At 29.5% G+C, this 23927-nt stretch overlaps 1 protein-coding gene across 3 annotated transcripts in view; it reads left to right on the top strand.

Moving 5' to 3' along the window:
* The first annotated feature begins 2907 nt into the window (after nt 1-2907).
* LOC134716090 (fibroblast growth factor receptor 4-like) overlaps nt 2908-23927 on the top strand; it is a 42329-nt gene continuing 21309 nt past the window's right edge. Inside the window, exons 1-6 of one of the 3 annotated variants that reach the window (XM_063578851.1) lie at nt 2908-2972; nt 6087-6235; nt 18844-19017; nt 19877-20030; nt 21108-21235; nt 23400-23462. In XM_063578851.1, coding sequence (XP_063434921.1) covers nt 18927-19017; nt 19877-20030; nt 21108-21235; nt 23400-23462 — 436 coding nt within the window. In that variant the 5' untranslated portion in view covers nt 2908-2972; nt 6087-6235; nt 18844-18926. Of the gene's footprint in view, nt 2973-6086; nt 6236-17788; nt 18031-18843; nt 19018-19876; nt 20031-21107; nt 21236-23399; nt 23463-23927 lie in introns of those variants that run through there. The other 2 variants (XM_063578852.1, XM_063578850.1) reach the window with 2 other exon arrangements.

The following is a 23927-nucleotide window of genomic DNA, read 5'->3' on the forward strand; positions in this document are numbered from 1 at the left end:
CTGGTAATGAATTTTGTGTACAACATAAAAGACAAGAAAGTTTTTACTTTGTGATAAATTTTAAATTGACAAAATAAATGGCCTTTGTGATTTACTCCTGAAAAATTGTTTTGATACAACACTTTTATAACAAAATTCTCCAAAAATATCTTTATCTGCTTTACAAATGCAACTAGCACAAGCATAGCCAGCGGGTAGTCCCTGGTACCAGCCATGGGTAGTACACCCCCCCCCCCCTTACCCTTAAAAACCATTAGACACTATTTAAGTTTACATCTTTATACTGTTTTATACCTAGAAATTGTCAGAATGCAGGTATTTGCAGCCATTATTCTAGCTTCTTGGGTTCTAAGTTCTAGCTGTAATGACAGTGTGTTACCTGGTTTTTATAGTGTTAGGTTGCTGTCTCATTGACAAATTCCTCATTTCTTTTGTTTGTATAATGAGTTGATTATGCACTGCAAAGAACTTTGGACTATTTTCTAGTTTTATTCCTCCTGGAGTCTGTTAGTTATAGAAAGACAAATTGGAAAATTGAAAATATTTTGGGTACAGTAATAAAAAATTAAATAAGCATCTCAATCATGCTTTTTATATTTCAGAACACTATTGAAGAATTGCTTTACCAGAATGCACTCAATAATATACTTTATCCTGCAATTCCACAACTAAATGAATATTTCTCAACTTTCAGATCTACAAAGATATAGCATTACCTTTGAAGAAAAAAGGTAAATGAGTTATGTAATAATAATTACGGGAAATTTCTAATGATTATCTGAAGGCAGAACTGTAGTTACTTCCTAATAAAACATGACATATTGCAGTAGTTATGAATTATTTATTTTCATCAGATGGGATTTACTTTTAGTACTGGTTATCATTATTTAATACCATTAATTGGCAAGGTTTTATCCAATAAAATGAATTACATATGTATTTTATTGGAAACCTTTTTTTCTAGCTGTATTCTTTGATAGCAAACAGATTTACTATAGCAAAGTTTTATGTGTTTATTGCCAGGTTTTTCAGGAAATGGGGGTTCAGGTCATCTTACAATTTGTTCAAAAATATATTTGATTTAAAATTGGCAGTGATAAAACTGAAAAAAAATGTTATAAAATGCATTTTTTATGAAAATGCTTCAATCTGACTCTCATCCCTGTTCTGGTAAAAAAAAATATGTTTTGTATGCTGTTCAATACAATCCAGTCAATTTATTTGCAAGAACTAGTTTGACACAATTTGATATATTTGGAATTTTTTAATAGTGAAAAGGCTAAAATATATTTATTATATATTAAAAGATATGCTGGAAACTTACATGTACTATGAATTCAGAGATTTTAACATTGTTTTTATTATTGAGAAAATATAACAATAACAATATGTGTACTAGATGATATCTGAATTTACAATATGTTGTTTTGTATTGTTAAAAGAAACAACATATATTCATATATGATATATGTTTATTCATAGGGATTTTTTTAACATTCTTACATGTTTTCCAACAAAAGAAAACCTTGGAAGAGACATCTTTCCATTTTCTCCCTGATGGACTAATTGATCGTTCTACCGGTGTTTGACTTTTTGACCAAAAAGAACTGTCACGTGACGAAAAAATATAATATTTTTGATATCATAATCAATATTGTGGCATATAATTAAGTCATTGAACTTGAAACAGATTTATTCCTTTGGGGGAAAAAATGAAAAATGAGGAAAAAATTATCAGTTGGTTGTAAAAGTTGAATGCCCTGAGAAACTAGTTGTCACATTACATACAAGCTTTAACAACTTTACTTAAGATTTTAATAAGATTTAAGAATCAATGAAAAGAAAAGCTAATATTTGTTGTTTGTATATCGAACAGTACTTGACCATGGTAACACTTAAGTTAAACAAAGTGAAGAAAAATGTTTCTGAAAAATCGTTGTGGCACCATGTAAAGTGTGGGCTGGTTAAAATTAATGGCAATTAAAAATTATTTTTCCAAGAAAATAAGGTCATTAGAGAAATATAAAAATTAAATGATAAAAAGCTACAGTAATTACCTGAATTTTATATTTTTGATTTTTTTCCATGAAAACAAGTTACAATTAACTACATGTTTACTAATACATAATGAATATATAGATTACAGTGCTTTGTTAACCAGTCATCTAAAAAAAAATCTGAGATATCAGGGTATTATGAGTGATGCATCACAAAAGTTTAGAATTGTTTATAGCTGTTTTAACACAAATCAATCAATCAATCTACAAGAATAGGTTAAAAAATGAATAAATTATTTAGTATTACTTTAGAGTTGGTAAAATATTGAAAAAAAAGTTTCATTTTTATTATCTTATATCTAAATTTAGTGTAACACTTCTTAATGAATAACCTTGATTTAAGATTGATTATTTGTTGAAAGAACAACTTTCAGCACACTTGGAAATACAGTGCCAACCAGTTTTAATTGTTAGAGTAGGCCACTATACCTAAAATAAACCTATGACCTTCACCACCCTTGATTTGTATTCTGCATTTGATCAATTTCTAAGCAAACTCAAATTTCATGATCACTAGCCTGAGTAAAATGTTTACTTTTCAGTCTGATCGATTGTGTCTATTTAGGGCATAATTGTAGGAGTCTAATTGTATAAACATTTTGCAATTTAAAAAAAATAATACACAAAAGAATGCAAAACGTTTACTGATTTTTCATAATGTTTCCAAAATATAGAGCAAGAAGCTGAACAAATCCACTTTATATTTTAACAATGCCACTTTCTTCAATAAAAGAAACATGTTTATTGATGCTCGAGAGATGTGGGTAAACAAAGACAACCAAATATTGACACAGTGTCAAACATTTACTTTTATTTGTATTATAATTATGGTATCCTCTTTCCATTTCAGAAATTGAAGAAAAGAAAGTTTTGGCTCTAAAAGTTGCTAGCTGTACTTTTACAGATATTTATGAAGTTTGTATTAATACTGATTTGTACTTTACTTCTATCAGGTGATAGCCATTAGAGTTATGATAGTCATTGATTGCATTACAACAAAACTGACAGATGGGGACCTTTTAACAATCACAAAATTCTTTTTATCTAAAAATGTAGTAAAATATAAATGATATCGGGTATCTATCCATAACACAAAATCAGTATATGCTCAGCAAAAACCACAAACAGCAAAAGAACATTTCTTTTTTTGCTGTCCTTTTTCTTAGTCACATTGAGGCCTTCAACACTGAGCAAAAAAAACTTTGCCTTATTGCAAGTTTAAGATGGCCCCTAACACTTTTAAGTATTGCTTTGCCCCTGCCACAATGAGATGCCCAGCATAAAGGAATTTTGATATCAATGATTGATAATAAATAAATCAAGACACAACCTAAGTTTCAATATTCTTACTTTATGTCATAGACCTTAAAAGATAGGATTTTGACCTCAATCTTGATGAATTTAAGTTTTGCTGTTCCAGCATATGATTTTAATTTGCTTATTAGGTTTCTGGATGACAAGTAAGATTTAAAACTTTCACATCTTGTCATTAACCAATTGATACAGATCAAGTTTAGGTGTGAAAAAGATGTAATTTGCTGTTCTAGTGATATGATGCTTTTAATGTTGATCACACAGCAATAAACTATGAAAAAAGTTTGAATAACCTTTGACAACTACCATTTAGAAGTTATAACCCTTACCCATTTGTCATCTAACATTTTAGAAATTATAACCTTTACAGGGGGTCTCATTGGGGGTTTCCGATCCTGGATCCCGCTTACTGTTTTGTCGGATTCCTGTATCCCCCTTACACTATGTACGTAAGCAATTCTTTTTTTTTTGTCATTTCCCGGTTCCTCATTTCCAGTTTTCCCAACACAATAACTTGACTTTCATGTGTCACGCTTAAAAAAAATCAGCAATCCTGTGTCACGCTTAGACTCCAATGAGACCCACTTTACACATTTAACTATTATTTTTTTATTTTAGGTTTCTAAATGAAAATACTTCTTGTTTATTATTTTTTTTCAACATTCAGCAGTACAGTTTTGGATAAGAGTAACAGCTATAATGTTTTTATGTCCTCATTTTACAAATAAGCATTGTTTTTGGTGAGTTACCACTCAGATTTTTAATTCATAAATTGAGGGTTATCTCCCATTAAATATTATTTTTAAAAAATAATGATTTTCTAAGGTATAATTTTGTATGAAAAATTATTTTTTATGCCCTGTTTTTATTTTTATTCAAATTACCCTAATTGGTCTTAATTTAAGGTTTATAAAGACAATTTTGAATGTATATTGATTGCATTGACTTAGCTTTTAAAAAGAATATTCTATTTTTATACATATATAGATTATGTGTCAGTAGTAATAGTTTTATCTTTCAATTTCTTAAATTAAGTTCAGTTCTTATATAATACAACTTTTCTGTTATTAAGAATTAACTGGACCGATTTTATGTCAAATTAGTGGTTACTGACCCACATTCATTGGTTTGAACACTATGAGAAATAATTACATTGGTTTTCTCAAGGTTCATTTTATCCATTCATGTCCTAATCAATGTACAGTCATGGTTGTGTCAACAATTTAAGATTTAGAAATGTTTTTGTTTCTGTAAAATATGGGCTACATCCTATTCTGAATAGTAAATGAAAATATTGATGGTATTTGATGTTAATAAAAACACCAATCCCTGAGTTCGTATATACTCAATCAGCTGATTTTAGGGTTTGGGAGAAAAGTTATTAATTGTACTGTCAATCTATACAGTGTTTTGCTTTTTGCATTGGGAAAAACATTTAGAATCAACAACATCCATGAAATGAAAAGTGGAAAAGTGGAGAAAAAAAAATTTCATTGATTAATCTTTATTTTGTCATATAAGTAACCATTATACTTGTCACACAAACAAAAGTAACAACAACACAATAAAATAACTGAGTTGAACACATATCCATATATATATATACAAGTAAAACTAACTAAAAGTCCCTTGCCCTCAGCTCTAAAGACTGTTTTATAAAGGAACCTGTTTTTTTCACTTGGTTTATATTAGAAGGATTTAGTAGGACTACTAGTTTTTCAGTATCGGGTTAGAGTACTCTGTTAATTGTTGCACACATTTTCATATTTCTGCATCCAGACTATATGTTTTTGCTTCTCTAAGGCCAGTTTATCTTACATTTAAAAACTGATAATAGAAATAACACCCCCTTCCCAACCCCATAACATAGTTGATAAAAAAAAATTCTTACAATGGAAGAATTGTACTTTTTTTCCTGTAGATCATCATAAGCATTTTTTGGGAAAAATTTATTCAGCAATTTGTCCAAATTATTTCCATTAAAATTTATTTTGATCAAATACAAAAATGAATCTGTAAAAATTATGCCATTTTTTTTTTTCTGAAGTAAGAGAAAAATTGAAGGTATTTTGTTTTCTACTTTTTCTATTTTGAAAGATTCTTAAAATTCATGAAACACACAATTTAACCAAACATCAATACAAACTTTATCACAAACATTGAATGACGTAATCTCTTTTCTGAAAATTTATTCAGCTATCAAAAAATTATTTCAAGATTTTATCAAAAATTTTCAAGTTGTTTTATTCCCAACCACTTGCTCTACACAAAAGGTAAAGCTACCTGGTTATACAAAGCAGACATTCTAGGTCAACGTGTTTGCCAGGGTGACAATTTAAACCATTAAATCACTTTTTAAGAATAAGGATACATCCTATTTGCATTTGACTAAGCTATAATCACTAGATTTTAACGTTGCTATCTTAAATTATTTGTTGTTATGCACTGATAAGTGCTGTTTGTTTAAGGCATTATTTGCAAGCATTTAAATACCAAATTTGGCCAGTTATCTTTCCATCATTAACATTTATTGTGTCATGTAGATGAATTTTGCAAATTTTATACTTAAAAACAAATAATATAATTCAGTAGACTGTACAACTGGGTTATATTTTATGTAAATGATGTCTTACAATGTATGATAATGTATTCATGTACCTTCAATGTAGTCAGCAAAAGTTTTAAAAAAGTTTTTATGCTAAATTTCATTTTCAGATCAAGTAAAAAGCTGCCATCAGATTTTCCCAGGGCTGAACATGACTTTAATGATATAGCTGAAACTATAATGACTGCATTTCTGCAAGACAATAATTGCAATGGAAGAAAGAAAACTGTCGGGATCCCCAATAAACTTGTTTAACCAGGTATAATTTTGTTGCCAGGGTTTTACTATTTAAAGAAAATGAGGTGTTCTAATTCAAAGAATCCAGGTAAAACCCAATCATAGACCCGTTACAGGTCAGCGGGGTCTATGCATTATTTGTATTACCCAGTCACTCCTCCAGTCTTTGTTCAGAAAGATAATAACAACCCTATACTAACCGAGATTCAGGTATAATTACCCAATGTTTACCTTCACTATTAGGTAAAACTCCTTAGTTTTGTGTCGGTATTTGTTTGTTTTGTGGATTTTAAGATGAGGAATATCTCGATTGAACATTTCGATGTAGGATAATTGTACAAATAGGTGATAAACACTGTAAAATTGGTGTTGTCTTTATCAGTGATATGAAAAATGGGAGGAAAGTTGGTACCTTGGATTTTTTGTTACACAATAAAATGAATATTAAACTTACAAAAACATAAAGGGTTGACTTTATTACTGTTAAAAGCTGTGAAAACAAGTTTTTTGTCTTCCTAAGTTAGATAAAACTGATGACTATCTTATACTGTTAAGTAAATGTTCAGATGTGTATCTTCATTTGTTTTTTACTTTCCTAAGAATTTCTGAATATCTAAGTTGGAAGAAATTTAATGCTGCCATACATAATTTTTTTGCCCCATAGCCCATTTTCTGTAATATATGTGACTCTCTTCTAAAAATTTTTGAACATTTTTTTTTTTTTTTTTGGAAATAACTCCCTGAAGATTGTTAAAAGTAAGAAATTACATTAAAAGCAGAAAAACTTAATTATTTTGTCCAGGGAAAAAAATCTAAACTTATACCGAAACAAGAATTTGAAAATTTTCCCATCTATACCAGTTTCATAACTGTCGAGGAAACAAATACTACACTAGAAAAGTATTATTTTAAGTTAGAATTCAAAATCCTTCATTGGTCTAGAGGTTTAATGCTTGCCTGTAGTGTGGGAGGTTGTGGGTTTGGACATAAACTTTAAAATAGGTATATACTTCCTATGAAAGTTGGTAATTTTATAGGCAATCACTGCAGTTTGCTCGTTGGCAGTCAGTGGCCCTCTCCCTTTATGAAAATTTCAGGATATGCCATTGTATTACACAGCATTTGAGGTATATATGAAGATGGTTTGGCTGTTTCCACAAAAAATCTGTATACTAGTAGTATAACACATCTTCTATGTGGACTGTTGCCTATCATATTAAAAATCTGGCTTAGTTTACCAGTCTAGCACAAATCAGGGTCTTTTCATAAACTTGTTTTCTTCCTGAAAATGATATCTTAATGTTGATTTTTAAGCAAACATTTATCAATCAATCTTGAAGATTTTATACCTCCATAGTGTGAATCATTATGGAACTCCTTTTTAGTATGCATCTTGATGTCATAAGAAAGATGCATGTATTATAAAGTGTTTAAGGGATTCTAAAAATGATCGGGGATTCCTTACAAAATAGAAGAATGGGTATAAATATCAATGAAACAGCTTTTTTTTGTACCAACTGACTCCTTTTCCTTCAAGAACATGAACATGTCTTGTTAGGAAGGTTAAACCTGATGCTCTTTGTCACCATTCCTGCACAGAAAAAGAACATTCATAAACTCATTGAGATGTCCAGAGATGACCTCAATGCAAAATCCTTGCTCCTTCTTAATATACCATCTTGTTTGTGGTGCGCAGCCAGAAAAAAAATACATTTTTGTACAATTTTATGCTAAAAAATCATATATGCAAAATCCTTGCTCCTTAACATACCAACTTGAAGACCTGTTGGTGATCTTCTGCTGTTGTCTGTTCTATGGTTGGGTTGTTGTCTCTTTGACACATTCCCCATTTCCATTATCAATTTTATTGTTTGCGGCGCTTAGCCAGAAGAAAACACATTTTTGTACAATTTTATGCTAAAAAATCACATATATTCTCCAATCAAAAGGGGACATACACTCTTCTGATATTTGACTGTCATGAATCTTTTTTTCAAAGGTTCTTACTGGGCTCTGTCGTTTTTTTAGAAAGTTCATATCTACTGAGATTTCCCTATTATTGAAACTTTTCAATCCAGTTTCAAGATGAAGAATAACATTAAAAATACTGCCCTTTGACATGTAATAAGTGTCCAGTATTTCATATGACATTTATGCCATCTCATGGTTCTCAAGCTGTGCAAATATTGCTTAACTTAACTAAATTATATAATCTAAATGTATATAAATTCTACGGTGGCAGGATAAGAAACTTCTAAGAGGAAATTGTTTGTCAAATAAATAAATATATATATCAGAAACAATAAGATAATTAAAAACTTTATTAATGTAAAACAATTTTATAATTAATATAAATCAATCTGAACATGAAAGACATATTGCAATATGCATCTAATTTCCTGAGTCATTAAAATGCACCTTATTTTTAAATATGATGACATTTTGTTCAGCTGAAAGAAAGTATAAAAGTATGTCATTTATGACAGCAAAAACTTTAATTAGTTTTTTGGTTATTCGTTTCTGACCTAATTCTATTCATTAATTTTTTTTTATCAATTAAACTACTGTCAGAATTAGAAAATGAGATGTGTTCTATTGTCTGCATGAATTTCCTAGGAGCAGATATAAAGATAGACTAATATAGATTATTCTCTAGTGCTGATTCAGGATTTGGAAAAAAGAGGGAGGGGAGGCCATGGTAGCCCAACATTTGGAAGAATACTTGTAAAAAATCTGTTCATTTATCACATATGAAGCTTCATAAGGGGTCCTTCTCCTCCACCTAAAATCCACCTCTGATTCTACATTTGTTTAATACATTCTATAGGATTGAGCCCATGATGACCCTATATCATTAGAGGTGGTTTGAATCATGCCTCATAAGTTTGCAGAGGATAAAGCTTCATGGCACATCCATAGTATAATAACCTAAAGCATTTGTCAACACCTAAGCATTCAAATAGGAGAACAAGTTCTCTGTGCAATATGGTTGACAAGGTATTAAATGTGACCAGGTGAAAATTGAATATCGGCCCTCTGGCAGTACTGTGACCAGGTGATAATAGAATATTGGCCCTCTGGCAGATCTTGTATCCTGTTTATACTGTATTCATCATTAATTATAATGTTTTCTTCAGGTTCAGCTCCTGTGCCAACTGATAATTGCTATGTCTGTTTTCACCTCATCCATTATTGCTAACCCCTCTTCCTGTCAGATTTTTATGAATTTTGGAGGGAAGTTAGAATTATTACAATTATAAAATATCATATTTAATTAAGATTTAGAAATCTGTTTTTCAATTTAACACTGAGATATTTATAACTCAAGATTGATTTTGGTTTAGTCCAGACACTTCATTTTGAGAGCAAAACACTTGGTTCTTAATGAAATGAGAAACTACTTCTGATCGTAGAACTATCACTGAATCATTATTTGCCAAAATAGTTGAATAAAATATGTTTTAAAATAGATCATCTGTATTATTTTGAAAAATCATAGAAACAACTTGTTTCACACAAATACCAAATATTTTTAGAAGTTTTGGGACCACAAAGTCTTATACAAATTCCTTTGAATTCTCTTTAATTCCTTTGAATTTTTTATTTCTTTTAAAGAAATAAGTAAATTATTTCAAATTAAAGCTAAATTTCATTAAAGAAACAAACTGTATTTTAAAAGATCTTTGTTACTTAAAAATTTTATGGAAAACAGTCTAATAATATGAATTTATTATCAGACAAATAGTGCTTAATATTTCAATGTTGCATTTTCATGTAGAAATTAAAAGAAATATAAGGTTTTATTTATAGTAAAAGGGTTGGGTCACTTCAAATTTATTTCATTGTCACATTATGAGATGAACAACATATTCTACCATTAATTTATGCATTTTTTCCTTTTCTCAATCTACTAAGCAAACAGCATTTATCTTAAGTCTACATTGAAAAAATAGTAGTAAAAGTCACATTCATGATTTCATTCATTAAGAACCAGACAAGAAAATATTGTTTTTCTATATTGAGGTTATGACCTTAAAAAGTTTAATTAATGGACTAAGTCCAATTATAGCATCACGTTCCTTATTTTAATATTTTGTTTCCAATTATAAAAATGTCAAAACCATTATTCATTTTTTTTTCTTCATATTTTGCACAATAAAATAATGACAGGAAACTTAGTTTTTGATGTTGATGTTTCTGACACAAATTTAACAAATTTAATATTACATTTTCAGATGTTTTCTGAATTAACTATTTCTGATGACCCCTTTTAGAAAAGATGACCTTTAAAGTTTTATAACCTGTAGAAGTAATTCAGGGAAATGAAAGCCTGTAATTCATAAAAATGATATTAAGTGTCAAATTGATAATAACAGAAAGTAGTTTTCCCATGCAATCATTCATAATTTCATTCTTCGTTATTTGATATTGTATAAGGACTTGTACATTGAGTAATCTAAGTTGCATCAATGCATCAATGTGACGTTTAACAAAAAATAATTTTTGTCAATGAATGAATTAAAATTTCCAAAAGTAAATTCTGTGCTTGCTTTTCAGTGAAAACCATAGCTCCGTGTTGAAGTGAAGGCTGAAATTTTGACCTTCGATGGTTTATTATTTTATAAATTGTGACTTGGATAGAGAGTTGTCTCATAGGCACTCATACTACATCTTCTTATATCAATATCCATCATTTTTGTCAAGATACAATATTTTTATAATGAATGTACTAGTATGAAAGATAATTGATTTTGAATGAATACCAGTTTTTTTTTTTCTTCAACTGAGTTGGGGATCTAATGTAGAGATGAGTAAGCAAGAAGAAAAAAACTGCTTAGAATGTGAAACAGTAAACACAATCTTTTTACAATTAAAACACAATCTTGAAATTGATGGATCATCCTTATATATGGTACTTCTTTTCGGAAATATTCAACAGTGAAGCATCTGTTATATATATTGCCACACCCACTTTCTCTGTGTTTCACCAACTTATGTAACCACTTTTCTTTATTAATTGTTGCCTAAACTTTTGTCTGTTAACAACAAAAAACTTATATATCTTAAATGTTATGAAACGTTTTGAAAACTGTTGATGAATTTGAAATCCAGTATGAATTCTCACCTTTCTCTTTCTTATAGAATGCTTGGTTTAAGATCTTTTGAAAGAAGCATTTCATCGTGGAAAAACCTCTTTTAAAGAATCTTTGAAAGTTGGTACAATCTTTGAGTTTTATGTTTTTCTTGTTTCTTTTTCAACCGTTTTGTTGACTATTAAATTATTTATAGTATTTTCTTCAGACTTGTCTTTCATTGTTCAAAAAAAGAATGGCAAAAAATTTAACAAGTTAGATGATATCTTCAAAATAATTGATTTTTAAAATAATACCACCAGCACATCTTTACAACTTCAAAATGGTTTAAATTTTCATCATGGTAGTATGATAGACTACTCCTGGAATTTTATATTTTCAGACATTTGATACAGAATTATATGATCATTTTTAGTTGTTAAAAGTTAATTCCCATGTTAGGAATTATTGAAAAAGGCAATGGGCGTAGAAATCTTAATTATGTTCAGTGACAAATATTTCATGCATATTCACACAAAACAATAATACAATAAATAGGTTCTGTGGACTGTGCTGAAAACAGTGGATTAGGAATGCCACCAAACAATTATGGTATGTAAGATAGGGACAGAAATTTTTGATTGCAATAGGTCACATAAGCCTCCCATAGAGAGTTGATGGAGGGTTTCGTCAACTTTTAAGGAGTGTTACTCTCCTTACACAATGAACCAGATTTTCACATCAATGAGCCTTAAGTAATGGTCTACAGTATTACACTATATAATGTACATGTTCTAGCAAATCAAACCTTAAAAATTTTAACCTGATTTCGATAGTTTACAGTACCTCTTACATAGAGAAGGGCCAATTTTGTCTATATTTGCTTCACCTGCAGGGTCAAAATCTAAAAATTGTCAAATCCTACTGGAAATTAAATATTTGAATTATATTTGAAATAGTTGAGTGTTTTTTTTAAATTCATTAAAATCAAAATGTTCTTAGGAACTCAAAATTACAAATTTTCCTAAAACAATGTAATACTGTACTTGAAAAACACCTGATAAATATCATTCATTTTATTTTTTTAATTAAACACATTATCTCCCTTTAATTATATCTTACTAGGGAGAATTATGTTTGGTCTTTTTATTTTGATTATACAATAACAAAATACACTGTTTTTCAATTTTCTAGATGATTGAACTCAAATTGTATGCCTCTCTTAACTGCAGCTAAACAATTTTGCACCAGACACTTTTTTTCAAAAGAAAAATATTCATACTGCAGTCAATTATGCAACGCAGCAGTTTTATTTATATATTTCTTATAGAGTATTGAACTTTATATGTAATAAAAATGCTCTTCTTGGGATGAACTTTATTGACCTGCAATTAATATCAATTCAATGATATGGTCACTGTGAAAATCATCCTAGGATACTAGTATGATACAAGAGCATCATTAAATATATCATAAATCTTACTGTAACTGTCACAAATGTCTCTTAATGTAGCTATTACATCTAGAAAGTGTGTAGATTTGTTAAGTGACATAAAAATTATAGTCATCGCAAAAGATACAAAGTACATTGTAATGTTGTTTTTATGAAAGTTTAATTCCTGTTTTTTTTTATAGGTATCTTAGTAACTGTCACTGACATCACTTTCAGGAACACTAATTTTTTTCTTAATTATTTTTTTTCCATCTTTTTTTTCTCCATTTTTATCAACCGTTTTTTTCCATTTTTATCAACCATTCCCCCCTCTTTTTGTGGACACTTTTTCGAATTTCTTCATACATTGTAATACTATATCTTATCTTTCTACTTTATATCCAACTTTTATCTAAGTACTTACAGTTAAGAAATATAGAAATTTTAATGATGTTGATGAAATGAACTTGAAGAGAATCAGAAATGTTAACATGCTTATTATATCATGTTATGCAAATATAAGTACAGTGTCCAATTTTTTTCAGTAACAAAGTACCAGAGGCAAAATCAAATAAATGATTCTGGTCCAGAAAATCTTTCTTTTATCCAATAGATAATTAAATCAAGAGTATTTAGATTTATATCAGATGAAAAGATTCACTTTTCTGGTTGATTAAGCATCAGGTAAGGTAATACTGTTGGTGAAAGTGGACAACCCTGCATGACTGACCATGTTATATGTAATATGACAACATGAGATGCCTTCCAGCATGGAGATAGACAATGAAACTAGCAATAGATACCTACATGATCTACTTAATCTACAATAAATTGACTCATAACATTCACCATATATACTACTGTTATGGTGTTGTAACACAAAATGGTCATAGCAATCTTTGGATAATTAACCGGTCCATTGACCCTAGCCCTATAATTAGATATTGCTTCTTACTATAGAAATTGGTAAATATTTTCTAGTTTATGTGGTCAATTTGTTCTTTTTAGTGAATGGCATGACATGACAGATGGATTGTCATTGTATACTAAAATGTTGTTGACTTGTTGCTGACACTGTGGAGGGAAGTTTTCTTCAACTTGTTGGGTGGTAAAAAAAAACACAATCTTTTATGAAGATAATTGATGTAAAGTTCCGTTTTAGACATCCTTAGGTCTTTAGTGTAAGATAGAAAAAGATTAAACAAAATGAGTCTGATGATAAAGTAAACGGAAATATAGAAAAGGTCCCTCGTGTTGGTCATGCTGTTTGGCATTTTATTTATGACATCATCAGTATGTAAAGGAAGGCATTTTTTAATCGTCAGGTAGCTTTTTATCGTTTTAAAGTATTTATTTTAATTTATAATCTAAGCATTTATATAAGAAAATGACAAAGATAGACAACTCTGCATATTATAATAATGCTTTACAAAATTCTACATTATTTATCAGGTGGATTTCTAGGAAAACTCATACTTTGACTATATTTGGAAACTGGATATTGAAAAACCATTAAAGAATCATCTTATTATGTATACAATCAGAATATATCCAAACCATTTCTTCAGTTGAAAGCTCCATGACCCAATGTCAAATTCAGAAATTTTCATAAAGGGGGTTTTGCTGGGGAAGGGGGCACTGACTGCCTAAGAGGGGCCCTTTTCTGTCATGCTTCATTGATTCCCTATATTATCACCAAATTTTTCCCACAAAAAGGGGAGGATGCTGTGAAAAAAAACTCTAAATCTGCCTCTGTGATCAATTTCACACAATCCTTAGAAATCTGCAATGACCGCCAATGTATTATGCAAACATAATTGAGGTACTAATAAAAAAAAGTATAAGAGTTTTCAAGATAATAGGAAAACATTGTGAAAAATGTCTTTAAAGGGCAACTGCATCAAATTTTGCCTTCCTTCACCCACATATTGGTTGTTGTTCTTTTTAGAAAAGTTTCAAGCCTGGCTCAACTGAATCACATTTTGACTTCCTTCACTCAAATTTTGGTTGCTGTACCATTTAGAAGAGCTTTGAGGCTGCCTCAAACTTTGACTTCCTTCACTCTAATATTGGTTGCTGTACTTTTAGAAAAGTTTCAGTTAAGCCTGGCTCTACTGAATCAAATTTTGTCTTCCTTCGCTCTAATATTGGTTGCTGTATTTCGAGTTTCCAGCCTGCCTCAACTGAATCAAATGTTTGCTTCCTTCACTCTAATATTGGTTGTTGTACCTTTAAGATGAGTTTTATGCCTGGCTCAACTGAATCAAATTTTGCCTTCCTTCACTCTAATATTGGTTGTTGTACTCTTTAAAAAAGTTTCAAGCCTGGCTCAAATGAATCAAACTGTCCCTTCCTTCACCCACATATTTGTTTTTGTTCTTTTTGGAAAAGTTTCAAGCCTGGCTCAACTGAATCAAATTTTGCCTTCCTTCACTATTATATTGGTTGCTGTACTTTTTAGAAAAATTTCAAGCCTGGTTCAACTGAATCAAATTTTGCCTTCATTCACTCTTATATTGTTTTTTGTACTTTTAAAAAAAATTCCAAGCCTGATTCAACTGAATCATATTTTGCCTTCCTTCACTCTAATATTGGTTGTTGTACTTTTTAAAAAAGTTTCAAGCCTGGTTCAACTGAATCAAATTTTGCCTTCATTCACTCTTATATTGTTTTTTGTACTTTTAAAAAAAATTCCAAGCCTGGTTCAACTGAATCAAATTTTGCCTTCCTTCACTCTAATATTGGTTGTTGTACTTTTTAAAAAAAGTTTCAAGCCTGGTTCAACTGAATCAAATTGTACATTCCTTCACTCTATAATATTGGTTGTTGTACTTTTTAAAAAAAGTTTCAAGCCTGGCTCAACTGAATCAAATTGTTCCTCCCTTGACTCAAATAATGTTTTTTGTACTTATTAGAAAAGTTTCAAGCCTGGCTTAACTGAATCAAATTGTTCCTTCCTTGACTCAAATATTGTTTTTTGTACTTTTTAGAAAAGTTTCCATCATGGTTCAACTGAATCAAATTTTGCCTTCCTTCACCCACATGTTGGTTGTTTTTCTTTTTGCAAAAGTTTCAAGCCTGGCTCAACTGAATCAAATTGTACATTCCTTCACTCTACAATATTGGTTGTTGTACTTCTAAAAAAAAAATCAAGCCTGGCTCAACTGCTTCAAATTGTCCCTTCCTTCACCCAAATATTGGTTGTTGTACTTTTTAAAAAAAGTTTCAAATCTGGCTCAACTGCATCAAATTGTTCCTTCCTTCACTATTATATTGTTTTTTGTACTTTTTAGAAAGGTTTCCAGTCTGGCTCAACTGAATCAAATTGTACATTCCTTCACTCTAATATTGGTTGTTGTACTTTTTAAAAAAAAGTTTCAAGCATGGCTCAACTGCATCAAATTGTTCCTTCCTTCACTATTATATTGTTTTTTGTACTTTTTAGAAAGGTTTCCAGTCTGGCTCAACTGAATCAAATTGTACATTCCTTCACTCTAATATTGGTTGCTGTACTTTTTAAAAAAAAGTTTCAAGCATGGCTCAACTGCATCAAATTTTGCCTTCCTTCACTCACATATTGGTTGTTGTTCTTTTTGGAAAAGTTTCAAGCCTGGCTCAACTGAATCAAATTTTGCCTTCCTTCACTCTAATATTGGTTGTAGTACTTTTTAAAAAAGTTTCAAGCCTAGCTCAACTGCATCAAATTGTTCCTTCCTTCACTATTATATTGGTTGCTGTACTTTTTAGAAAAGTTTCAAGCCTGGCTCAACTGAATCAAATTTTGCCTTCCTTTACTCTAATGTTGGTTGTTGTACTTTTTAAAGGTTTTAAGCCTGGTTCAACTGCATCTGATTGTTTCTTCCTTCACTCTAATATTGGTTGTTGTACTTTTTAAAAAAGTGTCAAGCCTGGCACAAATGAATCAAATTTTGCCTTGACCTTCACCCACATATTTGTTTATGTTCTTTTTGGAAAAGTTTCAAACCTGGCTCCACTGAATCAAATTGTACGTTCCTTCACTCGATTGGTTGTTGTACTTTTTATAAGAGTTTTAAGCCAGACAGAGTGATCTTGTGCAATTCTCAAATTTTATTATTTAGTATTCAAGTTTGGAAACTGAAATATTATTATACATGAACCAGAACTTTGTCATATTATCATGTTTTAGAAATTTTGATACACTGTAAAGCCAAAGGGTTCAACAACAAAAATGGAATTCAGAAATAAAATGCATTTAAAAACGTAGTAATAACAACACTTAATTTCATTCCTAATTCAGCTGAAGTACTCTCCATTTTAACAGAGACATAAAATACAATGAATTTGGCTGTTTAATCAACCAAATTTACTACTACTGAATCTAGACAAGAACACCCCCCCCCCCCCTTTTTCCCTCTTAGGCATTCGATGCTTTCCCTCTCTCTTAATAGAAGCTCCTGGATCCGCCACTGAACAGTTTTTTACTAATATATTTAAAGTTATTTAGTTATACCAAAGACATATAGTATTGTATAATATGTCTCTGGTAATTCCTTTATAAAAGGTACCCCTTTCTTCCAAGTTTTTAAAATCTATAATCTAAAATAATTAAATTGGTTCAATTAAAGTAGCAAAGAATTTGTTTTGTTGAATGTTTTCTAAGATCTAAATGTAAGGTTAAAAGATATCTTAAAAGTAAATAAAGATCAGAGTTTCTTGACTTTCTCCATGTACTAGGACAGTAACTTCATAATTGGTCAAAATTGCACAGGGATCGTATTATGATTTTTTAAAGCCTAGCTCAGATTAAAACAATCTCAATTAATTTACGAACAAGTCTTTGATTTAATTTTTCATTGAAAACATCAATTAAAAAATTTACATACTTATCTTTTTTTCTTATTTTTTAATGATAAAAGTCGTGACACATTGTTATTAATTATGTCTTTTTTTCGCGACAGTTATAAGGTCGTAATTTTGATAGACAATTTGTCAAAAAGTATGTAAACAGCTAAATTGATCTCTATTTACTTAATATTGAAAGAAAGGCGACTATATATTCCAGGGGCAATTTCTCTGCTGTAATCTGATCAAAAATATTGTATTTTTGTAAAGAAAGAATTTCCTGTTTATTGTAAAATGTGCAAAGATGTGTGGTCACGTGGTAGCACCTGCCAATTTTGAACAGTATTAGATCACGTGGTTACGATCATAGAGTGTAAGTCGTTTGCTTGGAGTAAACCGTGCAATTTTAGAGTTCCTACAATAATTCTCGTTATTAATCTATTGGGATGTAAAACTTTATTAATTTGTGTGGGAATAACTATTTTTATGGTGAGTTATGAAACTTTTTTATATGCAATTTTACTGTGAAATGACATTTCATGTAAACAGAGATACATATTATATGTCTCTGATGTAAACAAAACATTTTTAGTATTTTTTGCGCAAAAGGTCATGATTGCAACAAAAAAATGCGGAATTTAAATTAAATGATTTTATCGAATGCACAAAGGGTCGTAGAAAGAACTGTTTTGGAAAACCAATGTAAAATATTTGTTACCCGCGCTTTCTTGTACAGGTAGTTTAGTTTATCTGTAATATAAAACTATCTCCTGATTGTATTTTTATCTTTAAAAAGAAAGTATGAAGGGATGTTCCCAGTGATTAAAGATTTCATTGTTTGATGACAATGCTGCAACAGTTGGTAATAAAATTGCAAAATCAATACATATCTTGTAAAAACGAAAAAAAGGACAACATTCTTTCTTTACTACAAGTAAATATTTTTATTATTGAATTTTATACTGACGCAAAAATATAATTTAGCTATTAGTGATTATTAGAAAGGCTTGGTCTTAGTGCTATATTAAAGGCATTGGTGCTAGAATAAGATTGAATGAAAAATCAGATATCAAATGTATACTTCAGTCCTGATTTATAACAGTATTAAATTTCATCTAAAACATCTGGATATACTTCAGCTAAAGTTTAATTTGTGAATTAAAAACAAAAAAATAGACAGCTGTATAAATCACAGCAGTAAAAACAGAGAAAGGAAAAGTTTATGTGCATTGTATAAAAGTTGTACATCCAAAATTATTACTCATAATTGAATAATTTTATTTCTTAATTCTATTATTTCAGACTAAAAGTTCAAACAAAATGTGGAAGAGGATTATAGTGAATTGTGTGTTTTATAAATTCTTTTAAATGTGTGGAATTTTATTATGGGAGTAAATTGGAGTGTTATCATTGTTTGTTATTTTCTTGGAATATCATTTTATGTAGCAGGAAGCAGACAAAAAGATAAATACAAGAGTAAGTATTTCACTATTTCATCATATCTAAAATTATGGAAATATGTCATTTTTTTATCACTACATTATATCTTGGAGTTGGTAATTTTGTTTAAACATTATTTGTACCCATATATTATAAATATACATTCTTCTTGCATATGAGGAACAATTATAATACATAATTTATTTATTGTACAACTGACCACCTTTTTAAAGTTTATAAATAACACTTCTTCATTTTGGAAGATTTATACATTTCAATTTTATTTTCCTTGTATTGAAAAGTCTCTCTCCATTTGTAATATGGATAAAAACACAGAAACTAAGTGCAATTTTAAACACATATTTTTTTTTTAAAGAAATTAAATAATAAGATATGTCTATATATACTTTTTGTGAAACACATTTATTTTGTAGGGAAAGAGTTTACAACAGATTGGTTTCTATTATAATTTTTTTTCTCAATTAAACTGAAAAATAAAAAGAGAAAATATATTTTTGTCAAATTAAATGAACTAAGAAACAAGAGCTTTGATCATATGAAATATTGTAAAAAGTCATGTAGAAACAGACATTAAGTTAATGAAATGAATATCAAACATGAAAACAACAGTTATATAAACTACTTGTTCAAGATAAAACAAATAATGACATTAAAAAATGTATGAGACAACTGTTTTTTTCAATACTAAATAACGTATCTTTTACAGAATTATGGTACAAATGAAGTACAACAAATCACATCTTTTTCCTATAATGTCATTTTTTATCTTGTATATGCTTATACGTGTACCTCATATCTTTTTCCTTGTTACAATGTACCTTTCTTATGTCAGAGTAAGATATATATTTAAACTATGCATATTATATTTTCCTAGGTGCTCCACAAGTTGCTGACATTGACTTTCGACAGAACTTAGTTTCGTTAGTAGGAGATAGATTAAAACTCCCTTGTAAAGTGATAGGCAGTCCAAGACCTTTTAAAATATGGTATAAAGACCAGCGACTACTGTCTTCAAAGTATGATAGCAGGTAGGCCAATTAACACAGAGTTGTAATTCAATATGAAAATTTTTATGATTTAGAATTATTAGATATGGATATTCCATATTTAATAACAAGTAAATTATCATTTGAAAGAGTTCTCTCCCTTCAACAGATGTGACTGAGATTTGAAGAACAGCAATACAAGCTGGTCCTTTCTTTGAATTTTGTGTCATTAAAGATTAAACAAAAATACTATCCATCATTGTACATTATAGATTTAAATTAAAAGAATATAGAATGAAGGAAAAAAACCTGAGGAGGAAATCACATTTTTATTGATATCAATATAGAACTTTTTTGTACTGTTAGATATGAAATATAAAAACTCAAAATTAATCAAGTTTGAATTATAAATATGGATCTGAATTGACATTTCATTGTTCAAAACTTTTAGTTACAATGTGTTATTTTCATTCAAATAAAAGTACATGTATCACTCAGGAAATGTGAAAGGTAAAAATGTTTGAAATGACAAAACAAATTATACCAGAAATATATAATTATAATATAACATGGAGAAAATCATGTTTCCTTAAGTATAAAAATGAGCTTAATATAGTGTTAATTTTATTCATTATTATATAAGTGTGTATACAGCAGTTGCAATACCTTTTGTTGTCAATAAATCATGGTACATTTTGTTGAAGGTAATCAGATGAAACAGGTTTCGGTAAAATTGGTGTGAAAAAGCTGATTATAAATTCTTAAGTTGAATTGTAAAATCTTCATTTAAGAGCAACTTCAGCAAGTTTTCCATTTAGGTATCTCTGCTTATAATATCATTCTTAATGCTGTAATAGAGTAGAAAATTTCAAATACCATCTTATTGCAGAAATTTATGGCATTAGAATGAACCAAATGTGTCTAAAACCCAAAAGAAATTCAATTATTCTCTCTGTAAACGCTTAGTGTTTGTTTTTTTTAACAGCATATAATTTATTTTTTATAATATCTTAGTAAAACATGTTGGTTCATTTAAATTTTTGTGCTGTACAATGAATCTATATATTTTTGGTGGCAAAATTTGATATTTCAAACTAAAAATTGGGGTTTTTTTTTCAGGTACAAGTTTGGAAGAAATGCATTAACAATTGACCCAGTGGAAAAGAATGATTCTGGAATTTACAACTGTCATGCAGAAAATGGCATTGGTGAATTATGGATTAACTTTACTGTGAAAGTGTTGACCGGTAATTAATTCTTTAGATTCTGTGCATATTTTGAATATCAGTGATTTTCGTCCCATTAAATAAGATCTGGTGAACCAATCCAATACCAATTACAATCATTATCCTTCATCCCAACATGCCTAGGACTATTTCAAATATAAAACTTAAACACTTGGGTATCCTTGGTCAGATTTGACATTTTCCCCATTTCCATTCTCAATTTAACTTTCAACTTTAAGAAAGCTTTGGCAAATTACATGCAAAATTAGTAAGAATACATACAATTTACATTTAAGGCTGTAAAAATTGTGTGGGCTTTTCAAAATATCCAGTTCATCACAATAAAGTTTAGATCAATAAGCAATAAAGAACTTAGCCATTTGTGACAAATTGACCTGTCAAAGAGCTGTCTTTTTATGATACTCTGCAATTATTAAATATGAATGATACAGAATGGTCAAGAAACTAAGATATATATATATTTGATTTGCTAATCCTATTTTTAATAGTTGAAGATTGCTAACAGCAATGCTATGCAAGAAACTTTTGATAATACCATAAATTAAAAGATAGCAGGGATTGCCAAAGATATCTAAAAGTACAAGCAATAATGCTTCAAATTAGAAAAAAATAAAATGGTTATTTATAAACCTGCTTAAATAAGTCTTTGCTTTAAATTCAAACAAATATTTTAATGTCTCAGCAACCAACAATCAATCAATCAATGTTTGAGATTTTTTTTTTTAAAGTTAACTTGTATACTATATTTGGATTTTTTTCTTCTATTTTTGTGGTTACATGTGGTCATGAGTTTGATTTTGTACAAAAGAAGAAATTTGAGAAATGGAAGTATACAAATAAATTTGTCACAAAGTTAACCTATCAAAGACTGACCTTTCCAAAAATGTGGATTTCAATTTATTTAATTCAAATCTTTGTAACAAACATTTCAAATTTTCACCTGTGTCCGTTAAAAAAACCAGGTAAATATTTGTGTCACCCTGGTCTTGTTACATTGCAGCTGGCTATGAAAACAAAACTTTTTCACTGCATAGTTTCTTTTCATTTTTATAACTTGGCCGGAGGTGGATACCTTTTAAATTTCAATAAGCCATTAAAAGATGCACTGTAGAAAATTAACAAAAGAGTCTCTGGTCCAGACATGAAATGCCTTTGAGTTGAACCTTGACCTCAAGATTAAATCAAATCATCTGCCATGGACTACAGAAGTTGCTGGTCAGTTAAAATTCTTTAGGTCAATTCCCAGTCAGAATAAATCTAATTCCTGTTCTGACACCTTTCTACGGCCATGTGGCGTTAATGTACATTTTCAAAACAAATGAGATCTTAACTAAAACACATCTCTCTTTCTTTGATAGATAGTTTTTTAATATCACATAAAGTACATGTAATAATGCATGTACATCACAAGATTTTGACTTCAGTTATTTATATATCTGTCAATGAGACATATATATTCTTTAATAACAGTCTGACAACCACTGTCAAATCATGTTGTTTGTTACATGCATTTTTGTATTATGTGTACTAAATGGCAATATTGTAAGATTCTTCTGTAATTGAAAGGACTTTAGTCATTGTTAGTTATGCGCTTTAAAAAAGAAAATACTAAGCAAATACAAAAAAAGCTAAGACTCTCTTGACAAACAAGGTAGTCATCTGTATAACATTTGACTATTTACCAACTATTTACTAGAGAATACAGAGCTTCTTGTATAAGTACACATAAACTTTCAATGTACCGGTATATAATAATACACAATAATTTTTCATAAAGTTCAAAAAACGAATCCACTTTCCAGACACAAAAACTGAAAATAAACCTAATAGTGTATACAACCTTACTTCTATCTTCTTCATCACTATTGTACCAGACTTGATTCTGACCAAAAGTATTTCTCACTTAGTAGTGGCAAATTTAGTAAAGAGATTGATAAAGGCTAGTATTAGCTTTCTTCTCTTTCTAAAATTTGAAGTTTTATCACCTTATTCGAAAACAAAGGCATCATATTTTGAGCTGGTAGATTGTTTTCAAAAAATGTTTCATAATATTTATATTTATTAATAATTTGCCTTATTTTCTTACTCGTGTACGTGTGAGCACAGATTTGGATTTCTAGGTTTGCAAAATTTCCCTACTATTTATTTATTGTGTATTTTGCAGAAGAAGAAGTAGAGGATTATGATGGGGAAGAATACGATGATCCTGATGGAAAATGTCAAGAAGGTAAATATTGTGTTCAGAAACTAGTAACTCTCTACACCAATCAAGATTAACATGTATAACAACTGCATTGTACAAATCAAGATGAAAAGACCACACTGTAATGGTGAACACCTGCTCTCTAAGATACCAAGGGTCTTCTGTGATTATAAATCATTTGGTCCTGTAAGGTTTGGGCTCCCCTTCCACTGGTCTGAATTAGTCAATATGTTGAATCTGAAAGCCATGTGATTGTTCTCGGAACAAGAAACAATATTTAGTGTTGTATTCCTCTTTTGTACCTCATTATTTGGTATTGGGCAGAAATTTTCAACCAAAGTATTTTGTTAAAAATTGTTCTTGATCCGGATAATGTCAAGGTAGACTAAAGTAAAGGTCAGTGTTCAGCAAAAAAAAACCAAAAAAACTGTATGGAAAGGCTAATTATGGAAAAGGAGGATTTTTTTCAATATTTCTGTATTCTATAAA

The sequence above is a fragment of the Mytilus trossulus genome, chromosome 4 (genome assembly GCF_036588685.1).
Source record: "Mytilus trossulus isolate FHL-02 chromosome 4, PNRI_Mtr1.1.1.hap1, whole genome shotgun sequence".
Lineage (NCBI taxonomy): Eukaryota > Metazoa > Mollusca > Bivalvia > Mytilida > Mytilidae > Mytilus > Mytilus trossulus.